A 26,579-nucleotide genomic window follows, 5' to 3' on the forward strand; every position below is an offset into this window, starting at 1 on the left:
TTTGGTTACTCGAGGGGAAGGTGTTAAGCATCCCTCAGAGCCTATCTGAAGATAGTCCTCAAACTCAATTTAGGAAAATATGATTAGGAAAACTTGTTTATTTATTTTTTTTCTTTAAAAAATCAATGGTAAGTAAATTTTATCATTTTAAGAAAAGAGTAAAATACAAGGTACGATGTATATATGTCTATAAAATTAATATTAGTATGTTTATCATACGGTAAATAAATAAATGTACTAAAGTGTATGATAATTTTATATGTTGAAAAATATAGATGTGTCTTATATAAATGTATCCAAAATAAATGATGAGTTTAAAGGATATGAAAATTTGTCGCTTATTTATATATAGAATTAAGACGTAAAAAATAAAATTATAGTCGGGTTTAAATTTAAAGTAGTATGTGTGAAAAATGAGGTTAAATGAAATAAATAATAATGATTCTAAATGTTAAAATATTATATAAAAGTTTGTGATCTTAAATATGTTTATTATAAAGTGTAGTATATACATGCAAGTTGTTTAAAACATATGAATACTTATTATTTATGTACACGTATAGGTAAATTGACGATAGATTATATGTAGTAGAGTGATATGTATATTTAAGTGTAGGAATTTATAAATTATAAAATAAATAAATAATATTAGTAAAAGAGATAGTAGATATGAGAAAAAATAATATGAAGTGTAACAAAATAATGAGTTACGTATAGAGAAAACTAAAAAAAATATAGGATTTGTACCTTTTTGTGTATGACTATATATGTATGTACCTTGTATTTTGAACTTGTTAGCATATATAAAATCTTGAAATAGCATGTTAAGAAATTAAAATGTTTTAGTAATATTCGATGACAATAACAAATATATTTTTCATAAAGGGGTGATGTCAAAAGAATATAAAGTGGGCCTAATTATTGGGACTTATTCTATAGTTATATTTATTTTGTTAGATATATGAGCCTACTTTCTCACTTGTTTTTCTTTAAAAAAAGGGTATTTCTACAGGTAAATATATTAGCCTTAAAAATATTTCTAAAGAATAATTGATTTAGCCTCTAAGCTAGTTTCAAATTTATTTGGGAGTTTTAAATGATGAGTTTTCCTATCCCTTAAGATAAACATTCAAAGACTAGAAAAACGGGGTAACAATTCTAGGAAACTTATAACATCCATTTTCAGCTTTTAAAATGATGTTCTTCTTCCTTTCGAAAATAATGTTTAAAGCACCTTTGGACCCCAAACTATTGTACTTTTAAAATCTCGAAGAATAACAGTTAGTTGAAAAAAAAAACTATACTTTAAGTTATGCAAAATAATCTTTTAAGTAAAATAATTTTTTAAACTTTAAAAAAATCTGCTTTGTAAAGCTTGTTAAAGGTGCAGTTTTTTAAGCTAAAAATCTGCATTTTTGTGCTCAAATCATGCACATTTTGAGTTCAAATTCGGCACTATTTTGAGCTCAAAACGCTATACTTTTTGGGCTCAAAACACTGCAATTTTTTATCTCAAAACGCTGCATTTTTGGGACTCAATATACCACTCTTAAACTCTCAAGAAAGGTGATATATTTAACCTTGAAATCTGCACTTTGAACCACCAAAATCTGCACTTTCGAGTCCCAAAATATCAAACTTAAGTTGCTAAACCTTGTACTTTAAATACTTGTTTATAAAGAGAAAAATCTGAAAATAAATTCACAACAGTTGAAGATATTATTCCCGTGTGAACTTCTTTAAAAGATATGTTTTCATAACCACCAAAATGTGTTAAGTAACAAATAAAATTTAGTTGAAATATGTCATTCTAAACTAAATAACTATAATAAACCCAATACCTAAAGGGATGTGGGGGTGAACGACTATACTTTACTAGTGTCCTTAGTCGGTTCATACAAACAGAAACAAATAGAAGCAAGCGTAAATATATGCGAAATACTTATGTGTAAAATGTTAGTCAAAAGATAACAACACATATATGATATAAAGAACGTGGAAATTTTGGAGTGAGAAAGAAGCGCTGGACACTATTGACGCGATGAAGGATGCTAGACACAAGTGATAACGTAGGCGAGCACAAATCTGATTTGGACAGATGAATGGAGTCGTATCACAACTCCAAATGCTCTCTCAAGTGTACATGTACAAAAAATAAGAAAAGAAAAGTTAGCAAATGAGCTTCAAACTTATGAGAAGCAAATCAAAAATGAATTTCACATAGTCATCTGTTAACCCAGATTTGAGTTAACTTGTACCAGCAATCACATTCTAATAGATATGATATTTTTTATAGATCAACCTCTTTTCGTAAGTTAGATTTGGAGTGCGTAATTGTTAAATGCATTTTCTAAACCATAAATGCATTTTCTAAACCATGAAGTGATCTTTAAGTATGTCTGCAATTGCCTGTTGGAGCATAGGAATACATATATTTATTCTTTCTAAGTCTAACAAAGGAAACAAACAACATAAAACATAGTTTCTGAAGAGAACACAACTAATATTCATACCTAGTTTCCAAGGAGTAAAGAGTGGCTTCTATAAATACTTCTATCGGCTATTAAGTAGAGCTAAAGTAGACTTAGTCTATTTAATTCACAAGGTAAAGCAGCAGCTATATACAAACTAAAATCTGAAAAATTTCAGCAAAGTAAATGGTGCACTTTAACCCAAAACAGAGAAGGAGGCAATCACATTCATAATTTTTGTTCATGTTCTAGCCAATATTCAGCTACTTAAACAGTCTGTAACTTGCATAACTTAGACTTGCTCATCATTAATGTCTAAGAAAATTGTCGTGAAGAGTCTTGCTGGACAACGAAACAAAGCCAATACTAACTGAAAAATACACCAAATAGGCAAAGAAAAGCTACTGGTAATGAGCTATTTCACATGTGTTGAGCAAGAAATAAAATTCTTTCCTTTATTCTTAACATTAGAAGTCCCAAAACAAACAGCGGCAAAGAGTCAAGCAGACGACTTAGTTATTTAGGAATTAATTTATATTAAGAACAATATGATAGATTCAAAGAAAAATGATAACAAAATGTAACATGCTACAGGGCAAACAAAAAATGTGCATAACCTAGTCGAGATTCTAGAATTTAGAGACAAGGGAGATAGCATCCACTTTACAGGCACTAAAAATGTGAAGACTTAAACATGATATTTACATTTTAAAGTGTAACCCAAAATGCGGCATTTAGAGTCAACCGAAACGAAAGGCTGCATTCAAGTTCGGGGAATGGTAGAAACCTTCAGAAAAACATATTGATTCAAACCTTCAGCATCTAGTTATCAAAAAAAAGAAAAGAAACAAGAGTATTTAAACAAATCCGATATGCATTTCACAAGACAAAATATTTTCTCATTTATGAATGTCAATTGATTCAATCTTTACATACATCAGCGACTTTTCCTTAGAGGTTCACAAATTCAGTTTTTTAAAGATCTTCTCATATTGGTTTCAGGAAAAGAACAATTTGTAACAGTGAGTAATAAACATCGATAAACTATCATCCATCCCATATATTATCCTACATCGAGTTGAAAGTGCACAAAGTTTCAGCGAGGATCATAGCGAGATAGGCTTGAATATTCTTATTGATAAAGTGATTCTAACAGGTAACTCACGTCCGAAAAGTTCGTAGGTCTATATTAAGCAAGAAAATACTATTCTACATTAGGCAGAAAGTAAACAAGGATTTTGCTATTTACCCTCAGTTAAATAATGAAGACTACAAATGTACAAGGATAGGTTGAACTTATAACACAAGCATACCAAATCAATACATAAATCATTAAACCACTAGGTCTGTTAATACATTTTCTTTTTCTTTTAACATTAACAACATTCCTTAGGCAGAACCACATTGCTTTTTAGTCACATGGGACTGATTTATTAACCAAATCGTAATTGTGGTAGCTAAGTTCAAACAAAGAGCAAACTCCTCAACTCAACCTTTAATCTCATAACATTACACTCTTAGTTACATGTACATGTAAAAATTTCAAACAAGAATAGTGAACCGATTTCAGTTATATAGATGACAAAAACAAAGATTCGACTTAAGTTTACTGCCTGAAATTACTCTGTGTACAAAATACGTCTAAGAGGTAGCATTTACATTTAGAGAAATAAAACACGCACATAATCGGATTGGCAAATCAAAAGTCCCTCTCATTGACACTAATCTTTACTAACCATTTTTATAACTGAACGAATTTAGATGGGCAGAATCGAGATAACGACACAAAATTATAATCTTATTACTAGAAATTGAAAACAAAATGTAAGACGAGGATGATTACTGACCTTGTGTGGAGCAGCAAACAAGAACTTTGACGTCAAGGATTTCAACTTCCAAATTAAAAGTCGAAAGCAAAAACAAAAGCAGAGAAGTACAAAAAAATAAGTAGAGCTATTTTGTGATTCTCAGTCGATTATTGGATTTTCTTGTTTTTTTCCTGGATCTTTTGTTGAGACCTTAAGTCCTCCTTTTATAGTCGATTTGGGCTCCAAGAATTCAAAATTTGAATTCTTGGAAACACGACTCTCAGAGGAAACAACAAAGAAATCATGAAGGGGAAGATGGGGGATCACGTGGTGGAGACAATGGAAGAGGAGCCTGGAGCGTCCAATTTCTGGAAAAAGAAAGATCGTTGAGGTGATCTTTGGGGAAGATGAAAGGGGAGGGTGAACGTGATCTCTGAGAAAAATACAGAGTATAGGGTGGCAACTCTGGGAAAGAAGAGAAGTGTAGGGGCGGTGGAGTTTATTTTGGGAAGGCTAAAAAGTCTTGGTTATTTTGGGCCGTCTGATCGTTTGATCGGATGGTCAAAATTAATCAAGAGTTATATATATATATATATATATATACTGAATTAAATTGGGCCCTTAGATCAAATCGGACGGTTGAGATCGAATATGATGAAGCACAATCCATGTGCTTCTAATGTGGCACACGTGGATTGGCCGAATTAAAATACTTGGATTGCCAAATTTTGTTCAAATTAAATTTATTTAAATTATAACATTTTCTTTATTAAATAGCTATAATTTATTAAATTAACAATAATAATTTTACAAAACTAACTTATTTGATAAAATTAGTCATTTGAAAAAAATTTAATATAAAATAGTAACTAAATAATTAATTAAGCCTTCCTAATTTTAAAAATGTCAAAAAAAATATTCATCGCAATAATATAAATTATATTTAATTGGAAAAATCGAGCTAACCCTTAAGAAAAATATTTATTTGACGTGAAATCTAAAAATGAGACAGTAGTAATATTTATATAATATATTTAATTTTTATAAAAAATAGTATTTATGAAATAAATTTATTAAACAAAGTAAATAATAATTAAAAATCTTTTCGTATTCCTACAATTTCGTAACATATATATATTTCATTATTTTTATTTTTATTATTATTATTATTATTATTATTATTATTATTATTATTATTAAAACTTTAGTTAAACAAAATGCGGAGAGCCAAACTTGGGTGTCAACAGTTTACCCCTTTCTTTGTCCATGGAAGAGAGTAGAGAAGACGTGGACAAAGAAATATTGACACGATCCAATTTTAGGTGACCCACTAAAATACACCTTTAGCAAAACTTGGCAAGAAATGTTTATGGAGTTATGGCCGAACTCTGGCTTCTGAGTTGCCTACATATCTCAGGTTTCATGAGAAATCAGGCCATATGTAGTTCGAGAGTGTAGGAACAGAGTAAATTTTTGTTAGAAAAATTTGCCCCAGTATCGAATTATGGTAATACTGAAATGTTTTGATGGTGAGGTTTGAAGAGATTAGCACGAATAGATGGACGAGATATAGTTCTAAAGAACATGAATGAGAAATGCTCCGTAGAAATTTCTTCTGGAGACTTATGGTAGAGGGATAATTTTTTAAAAGAATGCCCCAGTGTCGGGTTATAATGAAGTGAAACCTGAGAGAGTTATCTAAACTTTTGAAAATCGAGTCGAGCTGAGATTTGAAAGTGAATCATTGACGTAGCTAGTGATGCTTGACATTGCACCAACTTGCCCTAGTTTGCCTCTTAGAGGGAGTTTCTCGTTATAATGTGTTGTCCTGCAAAACATGTAAAAAGGTGAAAAGTACCTGTTGCGGTTCAAAAATTATGAATTGAAATTGGAATGTAAAGAGTAGAGTGTAGATGTCCAAACGATTGTTGATGTCCCCATTTTTTGTGTTGTGAATGTGATATAGGTAAAGTAACTTGTAATGTAAAGGCCCTCGACTGTTGGGACTGTTGTAATGTAAAAGCCTGTATCCGGCCGTGTAAAGCTTGTAATGTAGACCTCTACTTGGCGGGGCGGTTGTAAAGTAAAAGCATGTATCCGTCTTTGTAAAGCTTGTAATGTGACATATTATTGTTAGTGTATGAAAGCGTCGTTGTGCTTGCATGCCCCCGATCGGTGGAGCTTCGGTGACGTCACTATGATGTGGTCTCCGATTGGCGGAGCGTTATTTCTTTTTCTTATATACAGGCTCCGATTGGCGGAGTGTTGCTTTTTTTGCTTATATACAGGCTCTGATCGGTGGAATTCTATCGATGTTTGCTATGTACAACCTCCGGTTGGNAACTTTCCTTAGTTTGCCGCTTAAAGGGAGTTCCTCGTTATAATGTGTTGTCCTGCAAAACATGTAAAAAGGTGAAAAGTACCTGTTGCGGTTCAAAAATTATGAATTGAAATTGGAATGTAAAGAGTAGAGTGTAGATGTCCAAACGATTGTTGATGTCCCCGTTTTTTGTGTTGTGAATGTGATATATGTAAAGTAACTTGTAATGTAAAGGCCCTCGACTGGCGGGGCTGTTGTAATGTAAAAGCCTGTATCCGGCCATGTAAAGCTTGTAATGTAGACCTCCGCTTGGCGGGGCAGTTGTAAAGTAAAAGTATGTATCTGGCTTTGTAAAGCTTGTAATGTGACATATTATTGTTAGTGTATGAAAGTGTCGTTGTGCTTGCATGCCCCCGATCGGTGGAGCTTCGGTGACGTTACTATGATGTGGTCTCCGATTGGCGGAGTGTTGCTTCTTTTGCTTATATACAGGCTCCAATTGGCGGAGTGTTGCTTCTTTTGCTTATATATAGGCTCTGATTGGTGGAATTCTATCGATGTTTTCTATGTACAACCTTCGGTTGGCGGATTTTGACGATGTTTGTTATACACAGCCTCCGATTGCAGAGTTTGACGATGTTTGCTATGTACAGCCTCCAATTGGTAGAGTTTGACAATGTTTACTATGTACAGCCTCCAATCGGTGGAGTTATTGATGAGGTTACATTACAACCTCCAGTTGGTGGAGTAATCTTGACACTAAGCTAACTATCCTATATTTCTACGAGGATCCTCTTTTCTTCAATATTTGATCTGGATCTAGAGCGTACCTGTAGAGATTTAAATAAAATATTCTTAGACATAATATGTAGGTTGAAGTTCTTCTAAGAAATAACGTAAGGAAAGCATAGTTTGGCTCATGATTGTGAGAAGTCGAGTGGTGTTTCCGATTATGCCCCGAGACTTGATGTTATTTTCCTTGATTTTTATATTCCTGCACTCGAAGAAAATTTTAGTTTGGGAGTGGGTGTTGATTTATATCGATTCGCATATTGAAGCCTTGTCACTGGAATCCTTCGACACTTTCTTAGCCTTGCACATAGTTTCTTAGCCTAGAGACTTGGTAGGTGAAAAAAAAACCTGAAAAGAATTAGCTTATTTGTCTGGAAAATAACTATACTACGTATATTATATATATATATATATATATATATATATATATATATATATATATTAATCCTTCAACGTTTTTTAGATCATGACATGTTTCAAAGACCATCGAGATTTTCATTTTGTTGACTATATCCAACATAGTCTTCTTGTAGCCTTTACCCTCTTGATGAAACTTTCCTAGCTTTTTTGCAGAGCTTATGACGATCAAGATTCTTCATATTCTGAGGTTACGCTAACTATAAGGACGTGTTTCCTAAGGGTAAAAAAAATGGAAATTATGTAGTGCATTGATCGAGCTTGACTCAGGCTGCCTACGTATCCCCAAAATAGGAATCAGATCATAGCGTAGTTCGAATACAAGTGGGAGTGATGCAATGACCGAGCTTGACTCAAGCTGCTTATGTATCCAAGCGGAATCAGGTCAGGACGTAGTTCAAATACAACAGGGGAGAGTGAAAAATATGAAATGTAATGACCGGGCCTAACTCAGGCTGCCTACGTATCCAAATGGAATTAGGTTGTAACGTAGTTCAATTACAATAGAAGACTGAAAAATATGAAGGAAAAACAAGAAACTTGTGATGCAATGACCGAGCCTGACTCGGGCTGCCTAAGTATCCAAGCGGAATCAGGTCAGGACGTACTTCAAAAACAAAAGAAACGACTGAAAAATATGAAATGTAAAGGACCGAATCCGAAAAGGACTGCCTACGTATCCCATCGAGGGAATTCAGGTCGAGCATAGTTCTAAATACATGGAAATGATGATTTTGGGTTTTCTAAGGGAGATGGGATCCGATATGGGTTGCCTACGTACCCCATCGTGGGAAGTCAGGTCTAAACGTAGTTCTGTTACATCAAAAAATGCAAAAGTACCAGAAATAATTGCTAATCTTGAGGTCTTCAGATGTAGTATTTCTTGATTGCGTCTGAATTGATTGGCTTTGTGCTCACTCTGCCGTTCATTTCTGCTAAGATTACTGCTCCTCCAGAGAGTACTCTATGAACCATATAGGGTCTTTGCCAGTTTGGTGCAAATTTCCTTTTGGCTTCTTCTTGGTGAGGAAAGATCTTCTTCAATACTAACTTCCCTGGTGTGAACTGTCGAGGTTTGACTTTTTTGTTGAATGCTTTGGTCATTTTATTCTGATAGAGTTGTCCATGACAAACCACATCCATCCTCTTTTCATCGATGAGCATCAACTGTTCATGCCTGCTACGTATCCTTTCCGCATAGTCCAGACCAACCTCTTGGAAGATGATGGTTTGATCCTCACATCTGACTTTCCCCTAAAGGAACTCCCACTCTCTCGATGCTATGGTGCGAGGTTCCCCTACCAGATGCACCTATCTCCATGTCACTAAAGATGCCTAGTAGTGAGCCTACTTCTAGTGTGCAACCTAAGATTGTTGTGAGTGTTGATATTGATGCAGATGTGGATGTTGAGAGGGCCGATGATGATTTGTCTGAGGAGATGAATGACGAGTATTTGACGAGTGAGGAGCATGGGATTGCATAGACTTTTACGAAGATGCAAGAGACTAAGGAGGTCATTATTCAGGAGATTCTGGAGAGATCCTTTTGGGAGACTTTAATGGTTGGTACGAGTTGAGTCTCTTTAGAATCCAACATTCCTCTGAGTGTTATGATGGGTATTGTTGCCCCTGTTGAAACTCCATTGCTGCCTCCGGTGATCCTATTATCGGGTATTAATGTCCCGGATGATGCTTCCCTTCTTGAGACTCCAGATGAGAGTGCTCCACTAGCTTAGTCTGTTAGGGGGACCCTTCTATATCAGCCTCTCGTACTTTTATTTTTCATTGCATTGAGGACGCTGCTTGTTTCTTTTTGGTGGGGTGAGGGCCTTTGAGCCAATAGTCCCCTTTTTGCTTGTAGTTTTTTTAACTTTTACTTTTGTTTATATTATAGTGTTTCTTTTGGTTGAGTGGATCTCTTTTGTCTTTTTCGTTCTCTCTTAATTTTGCAACCCCCCATGAGTTTTGAAAATCGTGAAATACTTGAAGTTTTCATTGATAATGACTCGAGGATCAATTGTGTTCAATATCAATATCTTGAATAGTACTCATGATGAACATGATATAGAGTGTTGGTGTTATGAGAATGAAATCGATGTGATTGCGCTTTTGAGCAATCTCTTTGAATCTTTTGTTCACTAACTACATTTTGATGTGAGCCTTGCAATGAACATCACACATGAACTTTTGATCTTTTGGGATGTACTAAATAAGTGTATTTTGAAGTGCCATGTGTGGTGAGGTCTTACTTGAAAGAATATGTGTGGAATCCTAGAATTTACCTTATTAGTCTAACTGTTTAAATCTTGATAAATGCGAGGCATGATCTTGGGCAATATTTCAAAAAGGGAACCCAAATGTCCATAATCTTTTGTGACGACCTTGTGAGGGTGTGCATCCATTTTGACACCTTTTGAGCCTAACCCATTTGTTGGAAACACCAAAAGAAAACCTTTTGAGCCAAATTATCTCTACCTTCTCACGTAAAATCCTTTTTGAAGCATTTTTATGTTTAAATAGTCAACTTAGTTAAAAGCCTAAGTTGGGGTGTGGAAAGGAAGGGAATGAAAGCCAAGTGAAGCGCAAAGAAAGATGAAATGGGACTCAACTTTGGAGTTTGTTACAAAAAGAAGGAACACCTCCTTATAAATTAAAAATAAAAAATTATCATAGTGATGAAAACATCTTGAAAAATGGAAATGAAAAAGGGAAGTGGTGAAATAAAGGGGATTCCAAATAAATTGAGTGAAAAAGTCAAAGTTTGAGTTCTCAAATGAAAAAGAATGAAAAGAAATTGAGAAGAGATGAAAGATTATTGCAACAATGTTTTGAGAGGGTGAAGTCACCGAGCCAAATTGACCATACCTTAACCCTTAGCCCAATTACAAGCCCTAAAAACCCTTGAGATATTGCATGAACTAGGTTGTGGGTGATGATTGGAAAATATAGGCAAACCTATGGGATGAAGCTCACATGTATTTCTCTTTTGAGAGAGTGAGAGTTGCATAGATTCCTTATGTCTTTGTTTATTTTCTTTGTGAGAGCATGAAATTATTCTTGATGTGAGGGCACTTGAATGCATTTATTGAAACATGGTCTTGCATTAGACAAGAAGCTAAAGTGAGCTTAAGCTTGTGTTGAAACCAGCTAGTCATCATCTGAAGTTTTTTTTTTTATCATGATTTAGTGTAGCATGTTATTGAGACTAGACTTGTTATGTCAATTGTTTGTTATCTCTCATTGAATAATGTTGTAGACACCCTTATTGAGCTAATTGTGTTCTTGATTTACTTGAGGACAAACAAAAGTTTAAGTTGGGGGTGTTGATGAATGGTAGATTTGCACTCATTTGAGGTCTATTTAGCTCAATAATTAGTGTCCTCAATGTCTAATTTTATCCTCTTCTGATGATATGTTGATGATTTGCAACTGTGAAGGCCAATGGACAAGGCAATGATTGATGTTTGAAAGAATGACCAAAAATGCAAAAAGAATTGCAAACTATATATTGTAGATCGCCAAACGAGAAAGGTGGATCGCCTAGTGAGCATGACCTCGCTCAAAATGACAGTGTCTATCGAAACAGGTCGGCAAACTCCAAAAGATAAGGTGATGCACCGAATGAGAAAGGCGACCTTGCTGATCGTCGCTGAAAATGAAAGTGCAAGGAGAAAACTAAATGCTCAAATAGCGAACCAAGGTGGTACTCGGTGATTCACCGAATGTGAAAGGCAGATTCAAACGAGTTCGTTGACTGAGGTTCAAACACCTGAAATCTAAAGCATGACATGGCAAACTGAAGCACAAGAGGCGATTTGCCGAAGGGGCGGGCTCGATGAGGCGGACTAATGTCACCGAATGAGACGCGCATTGAGTTTTTGGGCCAAATTTTGAGAAACTATAAATAGCCCAAATGATAGATAAAAGAAGAGAGTTCTGGAGATTAGAAAGAGTGAGAAATATTAGGGTTTTGAGAGAAAACACTTGACCCTTGTGAAGAACACTTTCTAGCTTTTGGGGTTTTCAACTTTGTTCTTGAATTTGACAAATTGAAGTTGAATCCAAAGTGGATTTACTTGTAATTGTTTAATTTCATGTTACGCATGACTGCTTTCATGAAAGGTATATTTTATTTGCTTTTTGTGATGGATGACTGAAATCCCAAGATCTAGGGGGTACAATTATGGGGTTGGGTGTTGATTTAATTTAGTGGGTATTGTGTTATGCTATATTTTGTTGTTGTTCATACATGAATTTGGGCTAATTAGCATAGGGTTAATTTATGGGTTAAGGTTGCAAACTTAATTCCTACTTTTGATCTCTGGTTGATGCTCGAAAGAGATTGATTGGAGTGGGTAATTAGTCCAATACTAGAAATTTAGGTTTGATGTATGTAACTTTCTTGAAAATAGAGGTTACGGGTCGAATCTATTTGCCCTATTTTTGCATCAAAAGAGAGAATAGAGTAAGGTATTAGGTTGTTTAGATTGACATATAGATTAGACCGAAAGAAGATCCTATGCGTAGATGTTTTGAGATCAAAAGATGATTAGCATCATTGAAGATGACCTAGCCTATTCATGGATGTTCATTACTATAGAGCAACATAATTGCCCCTATGCGACATCAATTTCCAATCCCCGCACCCCTAGATTGCTTGTTAACTCTTAAATTCTCCGAAATTTTAGTTTAATTGTGACAAATGATAACCAAGTTTTTTGATTAAATTGGTGGAATCATCCACCCACTTGTTCTTAGTATTACAAATGAGCAATTTTACAATCCAAATTTCCTTATAAGAATTCTCTACGATATACCATTCCCTGTGAGATTCGATCCCGACTCTTCGTTGGGTATTTATTGACTACGACTGTTGTCCCTTTTAATTGATTTTAAGGAGGACATTTGAGCGTTATCAATTATGTGAGTGATTCGGGTCGACCGATAATGCCTACATGTACGTGCTGTTTGTACTTATACTACTTTTGCTATGTCACTTGGCGTAGTCTGGTTGCAGGGTTGAGTAAAGTATCTTACCCCTAAGACAATGATAATCTCCAACAGCTTCTACTTCTCTTTCCTTATGGTGAGAGGCGTGTCTTCTTTTCTTTTATACATTGTTTATCTTAGTAGATGTTGTACCTATTTAGACTAGTTCCTTGAGAGGAATTTTTCGGTTATTTGTGAAAAGGTAATCCTTAAATCTGGAGTTTTCATGACTATTTCAATTATTAAAGAGCTTTCTTATGTTTTATTGATTTTTGCATTGCCCATTTTTAAATTGGGTGGTAAGAATTATCTTATCTAGATGTTAGAGTAGGTGCATGCATGATCCGATCAGTTGGATCGTGACAAAGAATCTCCAGCACCATTCTGCCTTTAATTTGCAATTTAATTTAATTTTATTTGATGAAAGTGAATAATACTTGTTCCACTTGAAAGATAATTTTAATCAAGTAAAAGTTCGAAAGGGGGAAAATATTACTCTTCCCATTCCAATTTATGTGATATAGTTTGATTTCACACAAAATTTAAAATTAAAAAAAAAAGGATTTTTTTTTAAATTTTTGTCTAAAATATTTTATTAGCATTCATAAAATAATCATTTCACTATGGGTAAAATGAAAATTTTAAAATTAAATTAGTTTTCAATTATACAAAAGTGATACAATCAAGCCTCTCTCTTGTGACAACATTTGTCTAAAAAAAATCATAGTTGATATAGTGATGTGTTTTTATATATGTATACTTATATTTGACGTTTAGATCTCATTTAGCTTTCATAAACAAGAATACGTAAAATTAGAAAAAATATAAATATAAAGAAGACAACATCAATAGCCTTTTCTTTTGAAATCATAATTGATGGGCACCATTTAAATACATTTTTTTCCTTTAGATATTTGTGCTAGAAATTTACTATGTGCATGACATTAGTGATGATTGACATAAATATTTTAATATTTTATTTTATACATAATATATTACTTATAAATTATTATTACAATGTTATTATAAAAAAGACAATTTTACAAAAAGTGTAGAGAAATAAAATATAATATAAAAATTAATTATGAAGAAAATAACACATTATTATAATGAAATACAATTATAACAAATGACCGTTATATAATGAAATATAATTATAATAAATGACCGTTGTAAAGTAGTTTGGTTGTATTCATTTCCAAATGGACTAAGGGGTCGTTTGGTAGAGTGTATAAGAATAATGCTTCTATGATGTATTAGTAATGCATGCATTAGTAATGCAAGCATTAGTAATGCTTGCATTAGTTATGCTTGCATTATTTCTTATACATTGTTTGGTTTGATGTATTGGAAATAGCAAGCCTTGTATAAAGACTATTAAAAAAATATTTGTTTACCAAAATACCCCCACATTCTTTTACAAAATAATAATAATAATAATAATTATTATAATAATAATAATAATAATAATTATAATTATAATTATAATAATAATAATTATAATTATAATTATAATAATTATAATAATAATAATTATTATAATAATAATAATAATTATAATAATAATAATAATTATTATTATTATTATTAATAGAGGGTAGTTTTGTCATTAGTTAATCTAATGCATGCATTAAAACCATTGCATTGCTAATACCTAAAAATCCATGGTATTAGCAATACACACTTTAATACACAATAGAGTGTATAACTAATGCAAACATTAGTTATACATAGGTTGGAAAAGAATACCAAACAAGGTACTAGTAATACACAGTGCTAATGCATGCGTTATTTTTTCTAATACACTCTACCAAACGACCCCTAAAAGGTAAAAGGTAAAGTGGGACACCAATTAAGATAAAGTACTCTATTCACTTTACAAAGACTGCTAAATGGTACAACAGTACAACACAACTTACAAAATATTTTAGAGTAAAGTTTTTAAATATGTTTTGGGAAAAGTAAATGGTCATTTTGGGGTAAAAAATGAGCTCAATTATATGTAACCTATTTAATTCGTTCAAAATTTTAAGAGTTAGACTCAAAATAATTTGAATTGAGTTCAATCTCAACTCATTCAAGTTTTAAGTGATTTTAAGAGAATCCTTAATTTGATCCAATTTAATTTTTAATTTCAACTCGTTTTAAGATTCTTTATTTGCATTGATGTAATGTATATTTCTATATTGAATGTATGAATTACAATATAGTTTATATCTTTTTAGATTTAACTATCCATTTATAACATCTTTTTTTTTTTAAATCTTGAGTTGAAATTTAAATTGTGATTATAAAAATTAAATAACAACATGTTAAAATTATTGAGATCAAGCGGATCATGACCCAACCTAATTTTTAGCCCATTTGAGCTCAAAGTAAACTTGAGCGAGTCAAAATTCAATTCAATTTTTATTTTAACTCATTTAAATATTTCAAATTTCAAAGCAACTTGCTTATTTGACCGTCCTAATATTCCTTGTCAGGGTACGTCACGGCACTTGTCATTCTCCATCATTCCTTGTCAGGGTAGTCACGGCACTTGTCATTCTCTATCCGCCCATCCCATTCTAATAATTTCTCAACGTAAAAATCATATTAATACCTCCAACCAAGACCAAACGAAAAGCTAAGTTTGACTCATCATAAATTTTGACTCAGTGTTGATGTCACCCAAAAAATGTTGCAATATGCAAATTGTGCATGTGTTTGGTAGTAAAGAAAAATAATTCTGACATTTCATATTTGATTTATTAAAATATATATATATTTCAAAAAGTACTTTTACAAAAATGATTCTTCTCGTGAATGTCATAAAAAAAAGCTCATGCACTTCTTATTAATGATTCGTTTGGTGAGAAGATTGTTCGTAATAAAAAAAAGTTCATGCACTATTCGTTTGGTAACATCATAAATGCACTTCTTGTTTTTTTTTTTTTTTTTTTTTTTTTTTTTTTTTTGATAATTGAAAATAGGGTTCTCCTATTTTCAATTGATCAATGTTGTTCTTTCATTGTTTTGCTGTTACAGATTTCTTATTTGTGCAAATTTAAAAGATTCCCATGTTATAGCAACATCACTAATTGATGTCCACAATACTAGATGAAAAAATGATGAAATAAATAAATTGATATCCACAATACTCTTTGATTTGGTTAAAACTTGAAATTCAATCAGAGATGAACTTTTTCTTCCATCAAGTTAGAGTTGAGCTTGACTTCTCTTTATTTGTTTTAGTGATACTCCGAAGTTTTTCAAATTGTTGATGAGAAAATGGAGAACACAGACGGTGACTGTGTTCTTATCTCCCTGGCATCATCTAAAGCTGCATTCTGTTAATTCTGATTAGTCGTATGTATTTGATGGATAAAGATGGTGTGGTTCTTATATTTAAAGCTGCAAGGGCATTGAATACACAATATTATTCAAGGGAATTAAAATCTAGTATTATTTTGAGCAACTATCTCAAATATCTCGTCTATCTTATAATTTTAAGCACGCTTCTTTTTGAATTGATGGACATTTTGTGAATTACTTCTTATTAGTAACACTTAATATGTTTTGCAGAGTTGTGTTGGCGCCATTAACAAGGCAAAGATCATATGGCAATGTTCCTCAACCACATGCTATCCTTTATTACTCCCAAAGAACCACAAAAGGGGGTCTTCTAATAGCTGAGGCCACTGGAGTTTCTGACACTGTCCAAGGGTAACCACAATTTACCAAGTTCTCAATAAGTTTATAATTACGTTCTACATTCCTCCCGGATACTCTTTCTAAATTCGTCTATATGCCATATTGATTGAAGGTACAATGATACTCCTGGAATATGGACAAAGGAGCAAGTGGAGGCCTGGAAACCAATTGTAAATGCAGTGCATGCCAAAGGAAGAATCTTCTTTTGCCAAATTTGGCATGTAGGCAGAGTTTCCAACACTGGTAACTCACTTTGACAGAATTAATGTATCAATAAATGTAACTTTTGTGCTTCTTGATCGACACCTATCTACAGGTTTTCAGCCCAATGGACAGGATCCTATCTCCTGCACAGACAAGCCATTAACACCTCAAATTCGTTCCAATGGCCTAGATGTTGCACAGTTTACCCCACCACGCCGCCTGGCAACAGATGAAATTCCTCACATTATTAATGATTTTCGGCTTGCTGCTAGAAATGCCATTGAAGCTGGTAAAAATTTCTTCTAAAGTTCACTGCTTGGTAAAATAGAATGATTTTAACATGTTCTATGTAGGAAAAGGTAAACGTTGTTTAAAATATGTGAACTCATTTCATATTGTATATGTTTGAAGTCTGCTACCCATATCATTTTCTCGTTCAACTGACATATATGAACACTGAATTAGAATGTTTGCTGCAAACAATACAACAGAGAGACAAGAAATGTTTTTGTAACCTTCGCAACATAATGTATACGAACAGTGTTACATATGCAGTCTAAGGGTGTGTTTGGTATGAAGGAAAATGCTTTTCATGGGAAGTGTTTTCCTAGAAAATGTTTTGTTGGAAAATAAGTGGTGTTCTTACTTATTTTCTAGTGTTTGATTGGTGAGTGGAAAACATTTTCTTCCATACCGAACACACCCTAAGTGGCATTTCACTGGTGCTCTTCAGTGAATAACCAGAATGATTCACTTTTTGGTTATGTCCATAATGGATTTCTGTGAATAAGGAAATGAAATTAGGTCTAGACTTTTTAACAAACAACTTAAATCTTGCACAATATTTGCTGAAATAGGTGCTTTGTTAGATTAATTAATTGGGGAGTTGATCAGTTGTGATGTACAATCCTTTCATTGAATGACTTTCCATGTGCTATCACATCAGTATTGTCTTCAAACTAACACTCTTTCAAACCAAGTTTGTGTTATGTAATCTGTTCAATTTGTAGGATTTGATGGGGTTGAGATCCATGGAGCTCACGGCTATTTAATCGACCAGTTTATGAAAGACAAAGTCAATGATCGAACTGACCAATATGGAGGGTCTTTAGAGAACCGTTGTAGATTTGCACTTGATATAGTTGAAGCGATTGTAAATGAGATAGGAGCTGACAGAGTTGGAATAAGGCTTTCTCCATTTGCTGACTACATGGAATCAGGAGACTCAAACCCAAGTGCTTTGGGCCTTTACATGGCTGAATCCTTAAATAAGTATGGCATTGCATACTGCCACATGGTTGAGCCTAGGATGAAAACAGTTGGGGTAAAAGTTGAATGCCCTGAAAGCCTTGTACCCATGAGGAAGGCATTTAAAGGTACTTTTTTGGTAGCTGGTGGTTACGATAGAGAAGATGGAAACAAAGCTGTGCTTGAAGACCGAGCTGATCTTGTCGTGTATGGGCGTCTATTCTTAGCCAATCCAGATTTACCAAAGCGATTTGAGCTAGATGCTCCTCTCAACAAGATTATCAGGGAGACATTCTACATATCTGATCCTGTTGTTGGCTATACTGACTATCCATTTCTTGAAACCACGGCATGATGCCAAGGGTTATCAGATACTTCTTGTCTCACAAAAGAAGTAATCTATTAATAAAGATCACAAACATTTTCTGCACTTGAATTCCGTATGTTTTCATCTTATTTAATGATAAATAAATTCACGCTCTACCGATCATTGTGAGTTAATTCTTAGCTCTACATTTCGGCCAGTGAGGGCTTGATATACAAGGTGCATCGGTCTATCTTCTATTATTATTAGCTACATCGAGTGTTTCAAATTTTTCTACACATGTATGTTCATGTATAAACACACTATGTTGTAGTATATGTGAGTATCAAATGAAATAAAATAACTACTTTTTGCAATTATGTTAGTAGATAAAGTTAAAGATATGCATACCATAAATATGGTTGAAACAAGCCTACAATAAAAGAATTGGGAAAATGCATAAATTGCCCATGAACTTGTCCCGAAAAGTAAGTTGTACAACACTACTGTAATGACCCTAAAGGTCATTTTTGGAAATTTTCATAAAATGACCATTTTACCCCTCCCGATAGTTGCCACGATTCCTAATTGTTGTATTTTTGAAGTTGGTTTGAAGGAAAATTGATGAAAAGTTGAGTTTTTAAGAGTTAAAGTTTGGTTAAAAGTGCTATTTCGAGTCATTTGGAGTTTCGAGACTCTAATCGGATTTCCGTCGATTCCAGCAGTTTTAGAATGTAGAAACGGGTCTATGAGAATTTACGGAGTCGAATTTGGAGTTAAAACGAAGATTTGAGGTCCTAAGTTGCAAAATTGTGAAATTTTGATCAAGAGTTGACTTTGGTCAACAAACGAGGTTCCGGTGCTCAAAATGGAATTTCGAGGGCACTGTTGGATTCAAGGGGTGATTCTAAGTTTAGAATGAGTCTTGGTTGAATTTTTAGAGGCCCCGAGTGCGTTTCGAGTTTTTGAGCCTTAAGTTAGTTTCTTGACGCCTTATCGGATACCGGGTCAAGGAGACCTCGAATTCAAATTCCGACTATTTCATTGAGTCCGAAATGTCATTTTCAAGCTAGTAGCATATTTGGTTTGTGTTCGGGAAGTGCCAAATGAGTTTTGGGTGAGCTTTTAAGCTTCTTGGATGTTTTGACACTATTTCAGCAAATTGTGGCAACTAAAGGGTTCATTATTAGTTTTAAAGGTCGAAAAATTATTCCGAAAGTTCTGAAATTTTGAGCATGAATTATAGGACTTATCTGCAAATTTTGGTGCATTTTCGCTAACCCGAGGTTGGACTTTTATCGCAAATAAGAAATAATTGTTTACCGAGTAGAAATGATATTTGACTGGGCAAACGAGCATGAAATTGAGCTCCGATTGAACGAACAGGTCCGTATCATTATTTAAGACATTTACAAAAAAGAATCGGGTCATTTCACTATCGTATGAGGAAATTACGGCCTTTTTAGTGAAAGATTAACTGCTGTTTTTCTGGTGCATAACAGCCATGTACTGTTATAAAAATCTCAGACTGTGTTCATTTGGTATTTTGAGCATATCGGGAGTTCTAGAGATCGGAATGGAGTGATTCCTATGGGTTTGTTCTTGAATTAATATGAGGGTTAGTATTCAATCTTCAATTCGACATTTTCTCATAATTTCTTTATCTGGTTTTTTTTCCTATTCGTAAATCTCTTGGGAAAAATTGGGTTTTATCGATTTGGACTCCTTTTTTGATGAAAAAGGTATATTTACGATCCTTATGTTATGGGTAAACTGATTTTAACATAAAACTATTGATTCATCAATTATTTTCATCATATTAATCGCGTACAATTTGGACTTTCCCGATAAAGTTAAAGTTTGATAAATTGAGAATTTCAAGGTCGATCTTAACTCCGTTTTTGATAAAATTTCATAATTGAACTTATCTAAGCATGGGTAAGATGTTTTTCAAGAGATATTTCATTTTCAAGTCGGGGTTTCGAATCCGAATATTTTAGGCTTCTTCAAGAACGTGGATTTTCCTTCAAATTGAGTTTGTGAATTGATTTCAACTCCGTTTTCAAATTGGTTTTCACCATTAGCTTCCAAATACTTTAAGGATCATTTTACATCAAAAATTTTCATATTTGGATATCGTTTTTCGGTATGAGACTTTTGGACTGTTTTGCCTGTTTTCCCTAAATTTCTTGATTTTGGTGTCATTGGACTCAAATTATGATTGTGAATAATTGTTTGAATAGATTATTGTGATCCGGATTATACTCGGAAAGGAAAGGCTCAAGTCAAGTAACTTTTGGAGTTCATTTTAAGGCAAGTGACTTCCAAACTTTGTAAAACTCTTAGATTACGCATGACTACTTTTCTAATTGTGTTGGGGAGTAATGGGGATTGAGGATGAGTTTTATTTGTTGATTGAAATTGTTGTAAATGAAAGATGGGGAATAAAACGAGCTAAATGTGTTATATGTGACTTGAATTTGTTGAATAAGTCATGTGATAACTGATATTGAGGGGATAGAAAAGCATGAGTAGGCTATGATTGATACAGACATTGATGTTGAGACAGATGATGTGTAATACTATGATGTGGTCGTGATATGGTTGTGATTGAGACAGGTGATGTGTAATACTATGATGTGGTCGTGATATGGTTGTGATTGAGACAGGTGATGTGTAATACTATGATGTGGTCGTGATATGGTTGTGATTGAGACAGGTGATGTGTAATACTATGATGTGGTCGTGATATGGTTGTGATTGAGACAGATGATGTGTAATACTATGATGTGATCGTGATATGATTGTGATTGATGACATGTGCATATTCATTATTCATCCCATGTGTGAACTATCTGTTGCATGAGTTCTGAGACACTGATATGAGGATGGATGGATATGAGACACAGTTGAGACTAGCTCCGGCTAGAGATATATGAGATGGACTAGTTCCGGCTAGCGATTTGGATGCCGATGGGATCTGGTTCCGGCGGTGATACATGGTCCATGTGTGGCCCCCATGGGTTCTGATTTGAGTATTCAGTGCGGACTGATTACGTCAACAGATGTGTTTCGTAGGACAGACATGCATCACGACTACATGACATCATTATTGCATTTTGCATCGCATTTGCCTTATCTTTGTCTGTGATGTGTGGATTGTATCGGTTTACCCTTCTTATGTGGAATTTGATCTACTTGCTCTTATTTATTGATTTGAGGTTGATGAGGATATACTGTTGGTTCTGGCTGTTGAATATGATCTGTTTAGTATAGGTTGGTTGGTTGGTTTGCTGCTAGATTGAAGTTTCGATAGTTCGGTTGGGATTGAAAGGAGTTGTTTGTAGCTGCTAGTTTTGCTTAGTTTAGAGTTACTTGCGAGTACCTGTGGTTTTCGATACTCACCCTTGCTTCTACACAATTGTGTAGGTTGACAGCTCTCTCTCAGATTCGGCTTAGTATTTTCTTTAGCAGATTGAGTTTCGGGACATACTCGAGAGGTAGCGGTTCATTCCAGACGTGCCCTTGAGTTATCTTTACTTTCAGTTTTGTTCTATTCGAGAACTATACTCTGAGACTTGTATATTTTTATTCGAATTATGTATTTAGAGGTTTGTACATGTGACAACCAAATTCTGGATAGTGTTGAGTCTTAATTAAAGTCTTCCGCTTATTTATTATCTTTTATTCTCATATTTCTACTTCTCTATCGTTGTGGTTGGGTTAGGCTGACGTGTCCGGTGGGAAATGGACACGTGCCATCACATCCGGATTTGGGGTGTGACAACTACTCTTACAATATGTGACGTATTACACTCATTGCCACATTAGCGATACTTCAACGCCATGTCATAAATTATAATATTTTTAATCCTTTTTGTTTTCTTTCTTTATTAATTAATTTTTCTTTTGTTATTTATATTTTACACTAATTAATTTCTAATCAATTGTTAAAATTCTTTAATAATTATATCTTCTTCATAGCAAAATTGCAAAGAAGAAACTTTCTGCAATGGCCTCCAAGAAAACTTTCTAAAATCCAAAGCTGATTTGTGGAGTGGAAGAATTCTTCAATTCCAAAATGAACCACAAGAAGACTAATTCAATTTCTTCCATTGATTAACCAGGAAAACCGAACTTCCAATTGCAAAAGAGATCTGGGTAAGATGGGGGTGTACAAAGACTTTAATCCTACTTTGTATTACGTAAATAGGTTGTTTTCAACAGAACATGAACTGATTCCTGACAACAAAATTTAAGACACAACTGCAATGCAGTTTGACCAATGCATCTTCCAAGTATTGCAAGTGTAAAGTGTTAGGACTGAAATAATCTGATATCATGCGGAAGCTAGCAAAGCAAACCTCTAAAGACTATGAGTAAGAAGACAAACAATAAATATACCATAAGACACAAAGATTTAACATGCTTCAATCAATCGGCCTACGTCCACAAAGGAGATGAACAATCCACTATATAAATATGAGAGTACAAAATATAGCGAGAAATAATCTTACCCAATTCACTCGGAATAAGAAGAGGTTCACACAAGTGATAACGTATCACTTGTGTCTAACTGTTTCCCACCACACAAAACTCTCTAGGCCCTAGGACTATATTAAGAATGTTACTAAGTTAGAAGAAACGAGTCTCTATTTATAGAGTCCTAAACTTTTTCCTACAACAAAAGGACTAGCCTAATATGAAGATTTTCTATTTTCCATTTAGGAAAAGAAGAGCATATTTATAGTAAGAAACTCAGGTCAAATACCCAACATAAAGCACATACAAGAATGCAATAAGATTGTACCATCAAGCAATCAAATGCAAAAAAAGTAAGCATGCTATAGAATCATCAACAAAATCATAATCGGGCACATGAAAGACGCCAACAAAATACTTAAAAGAGTAAAACAATCTCATTTAGACCTATCTTTTGCCTAAGCTCAAAAATAATTGAATGCTAATATCTAGCAAGCTTAAAGAACTTGAAATAACTTCAAGTCTGCAGATATTTACACTGTAAACACATACACACATCACCAGGCTGGAATTCAATCATCAAACACGACACTATACACACAATTAATTACTCCGGGAGTTCAATTAACACCTCACGCAGTGATTAAGATTTTACACAGGCAACACACTCTGCAGGGGGGACTCTATTCATTTACAACATCAAGTTTGTTATTTGCAATTTTGATGATTTGACAAACCATGAGACCTTGTAAAGGGACTTGATCCTTGTGTCGCTGTGCATACAAATGACAGGCTGTAAAAGTACAATTAGTTGGTGCACAGTCTCCAACTGTGGCAGAAACCTCGGCCAATGGTATGGCCTTGAAGGTTGTGTCTATCCTTCATAAGGGTTTCCTCAATAGACATAACCTTAGTTTTTGCATCTTGAAAATTCTCAAGAACACAAGCAAAGACCCATCTTGGTGAAGTATTCTCCAAAAGCGCAATAGGGACCTGATCAAGCTGCAAGTGTCATAGTTGTCTTATGAGTTATACTTCCATGCTTACATTGTAAATTTGTACCTAATCTATAAAGAATTTAGATCTTTTGTTCTTTTTGTAAAAGTCTAAATCAGATAGAGTTAACTGATCTGGGCAGTGTTGTATCTGCTTAGTCAAATTCTAAATCACCTAGGAGCTAGCTGGTTTAGTGGGTAATGTTATATCTGCTTAGTTGAAGTCTAAGTTATCTAGGGTTGATAGCTTAGTGGGCAGTGTGGTACAGGGGCGGAGCTACAGTGATTGGACACCCTTCGTCAGAAAATTATACCGTACACCTAAGTAAAATCCTATTCAAAATGGTTAAATTTAATACTTTGGATACCCTTGTCATAATAAGCTATTGTGGCTCAGTGGTTGGAGGCTCTCTTGTAGAGCTTTGACGTGCAGGTTCAAATAAATCTATAATTTAAAAATCTAATAAGGCTTATTGAATTTTCAATGAAGTTGATTTTTTATTTCTTTTCATTAAAGTTTGAAATAAAATTCTGATATTTGTATAACGCTGTTAAAAGCAAGTCATTTTTTAAAGAGCTCATATTTTATTATTCTTTTAATTGTCTAAGAGTTAGTAAGTTTCTTATAAATCTTTAACTTAAAAATCTAATAAAGCTAATTGAATTTTCAATGAATTTGATTTTTTATTTCTTTTCATTAAACTTTGAAATAAAATTCTAATATTTGTACAACGCTTAAAAGCAAACAAAAGAAGACCTCATTTGCTTCTACTTCAATTTTTCGTGTCTCGATATTGTTGTCGTCACTAGAGATTTGTGTAAGTTTGAAACTTAAAAATGATTAAGCTACATATCATGCGATTTGATTTTTAAAATTTTAGAACATTTGTTCATAAAAAAAATATTCATAGTACATAGTTCGATTTTGAATTTTTTAGTGCGTCCATTTATCAAAAAAAAAAAATTGCTTATATAATTCTTGGACACCCTTCGTGAAATTTCTAGCTACGCCACTGGTGTGGTATCTGCTTAGGCTCAGTAAGTAATAGGGTTATTACTTAGCTTTGAGATTAAGAGGTTAATCTTGTTTGGGGTTGTAATATGTGTTTCACTTTTGCTTGAAGAGATTAGTGAAAACAATTGAAAATTCTGTGTAACAGGCCGTGATTTTACTCCCTTGAACAAGGAGGTTTCCATGTAAACTGCTTGTGTTGTTTTCCTTTCATTGTTCATTCTTCATTATTGTTCTTGCTGAGTCAAGGGACCTAATCCGTTAACTAATAGTGGACGCATATATTCTATCAAAGTCACAAGCACACACCACTCTCAAATACACTCCACAAACAGTCCGTGTCAGTGCTGTCACCACCAGACGTCCCAATAATTCTCTTGTAAAGGAATGACTTCTTTATTTTATAGAATATGCCTTGTGAGAAAGTATAATAACGATAAGATAAGTAATTAAGGACTTCTACTAAATTTTGAAAAGTTTATATATACAAATAGGTTCTGACTCTTTATTTTCAGTGTTGCTCCTGTGTTGACACGACGTGGGAGTGGGTATGGATCTGTACCAAATCTTGTCAATCAATTTTGAGTACTTTGATCGAAAATGGCAGAGAAATTCAGGAAAATACAATGATTTGTGTAATAAAAACAAAAGCTAAGGTAAAATTGAAGCAAATTAAATACCTTGTATATAGACGTTTTTATGTCAATTCTTTTCCTTACATCTCTATATGAGATTCTCCTCGAAATACCTTGTTAGTTTTCCTCATAATGTCACATAATTTAGATATATATCAGCATTTTCAAATATTTGAATTATTTTGAGCCGAATCTTGGTACGCATACTCATTCCCGAATCCATATCTACAATCTTAAAATTTAGACCGTGAAAGATCTAATCTCTAGATCCACATCCCTATCGGAACACCCACACCCGAGTCTGAACAACTTAATTAGGATATATGTGTTTTTGCTTTTTTTTTGTAATATGTTATGAATGAAGAAAAGTTTCTGCTGAACCTTATTTTCCCTCGCGATGCCTTCGGTTCATTCTTCTTCATTTCATCATTATGTTGTGTTGTTCCAAAACTAAGCATAAAATTTCTGGAGTAGGGGTAACTTGGTTGGCGGTATATTGCAGAATACGCAGGAAGCTTCTGTTGAGAAGATGAAACACGAGTGGAAAACTGTTGTTGTGGTTGAAAATAGGTAGAAACGTTCTGCTAGTAAACCGTTCCTGAGAAGAATTGCCTGAACTTGAGTTGTGATCTGATGTAGGTAATTTCTTTTAAAGATTTCCTCTTACCATTTGAAGATATGAACATTGATCCAACTTTTAATACTTCACTGCCTTTATTACAACGAAGAAATTACTCAAATGATATATAAGTTCAACGTGGATATTAGTTAATCTCATCTTACAAACCCCCTACATCCAGAAAAAGAGTATCATATCTAGTGCTTCCTCGGTGTCATATTGTGGTTTCTAGAAATGGATAGTCAGTATAGCCAACAACAGGATCAGAAGTATAGAATGTTTCCCTGTTATACTTGTTGAGAGGTGCATCAAGCTCAAATCTCCTTGGTAAATCCGGATTAGCTATGAACATACGTCCATATGCAACAAGATCAGCTCGGTCTTCAAGCACAGCTTTGTTTCCATCTCCTCTATCGTAACCACCAGCTACAATAAAAGTACCTTTAAATGCCTTCCTCATGGGTATAAGGCTTTCAGGACATTCAACTTTTTCCCCAAGTGTTTTCATTCTTGGCTCAACCATGTGGCAATATGCAATGCCATACTTATTCAAGGATTCAGCCATGTAAAGTCCCAAAGCACTTGGATTT

The 26,579-nt window shown here is 33.9% G+C and overlaps 3 protein-coding genes across 3 annotated transcripts in view; 2 read left to right on the forward strand and 1 right to left on the reverse strand.

Annotated features, from left to right (window-relative positions):
• The window catches only part of LOC125862923 (probable protein phosphatase 2C 55), a 217,629-nt gene that overhangs the window by 71,847 nt on the left and 119,203 nt on the right, over positions 1-26,579 (forward strand). The gene's annotated exons all lie outside the window — the stretch shown is intronic.
• LOC125862926 (12-oxophytodienoate reductase 1-like) lies at positions 16,103-18,623 on the forward strand. The gene is made up of 4 exons (XM_049543050.1): positions 16,103-16,502; positions 16,603-16,733; positions 16,807-16,983; positions 17,705-18,623. Exons 1-4 carry the CDS (start codon positions 16,351-16,353, stop codon positions 18,295-18,297), a joined length of 1,053 nt encoding a protein of 350 aa, XP_049399007.1. The 5' UTR covers positions 16,103-16,350; the 3' UTR covers positions 18,298-18,623.
• Positions 26,056-26,573, reverse strand: LOC125862933 (12-oxophytodienoate reductase 1-like). The gene has a single exon (XM_049543057.1). The coding sequence runs from the start codon at positions 26,552-26,554 to the stop codon at positions 26,204-26,206; it is 351 nt and encodes a 116-aa protein (XP_049399014.1). The 5' UTR covers positions 26,555-26,573; the 3' UTR covers positions 26,056-26,203.

The sequence above is a fragment of the Solanum stenotomum genome, chromosome 4 (assembly GCF_019186545.1).
Source record: "Solanum stenotomum isolate F172 chromosome 4, ASM1918654v1, whole genome shotgun sequence".
Classification (NCBI taxonomy): domain Eukaryota; kingdom Viridiplantae; phylum Streptophyta; class Magnoliopsida; order Solanales; family Solanaceae; genus Solanum; species Solanum stenotomum.

What these genes read in the sequence shown, in the direction of transcription:
- LOC125862926 (XM_049543050.1), top strand. Translation starts at nt 16,351, where the DNA reads ATGTTTTGCAGAGTTGTGTTGGCGCCATTAACAAGGCAAAGATCATAT. An exon ending in AGGCAGAGTTTCCAACACTG is followed by an intron (nt 16,734 to 16,806) that starts GTAACTCACTTT and finishes ACCTATCTACAG; the next exon opens with GTTTTCAGCCCAATGGACAG. An exon ending in TAGAAATGCCATTGAAGCTG is followed by an intron (nt 16,984 to 17,704) that starts GTAAAAATTTCT and finishes TTCAATTTGTAG; the next exon opens with GATTTGATGGGGTTGAGATC.
- LOC125862933 (XM_049543057.1), bottom strand. Translation starts at nt 26,554, where the DNA reads ATGGCTGAATCCTTGAATAAGTATGGCATTGCATATTGCCACATGGTT.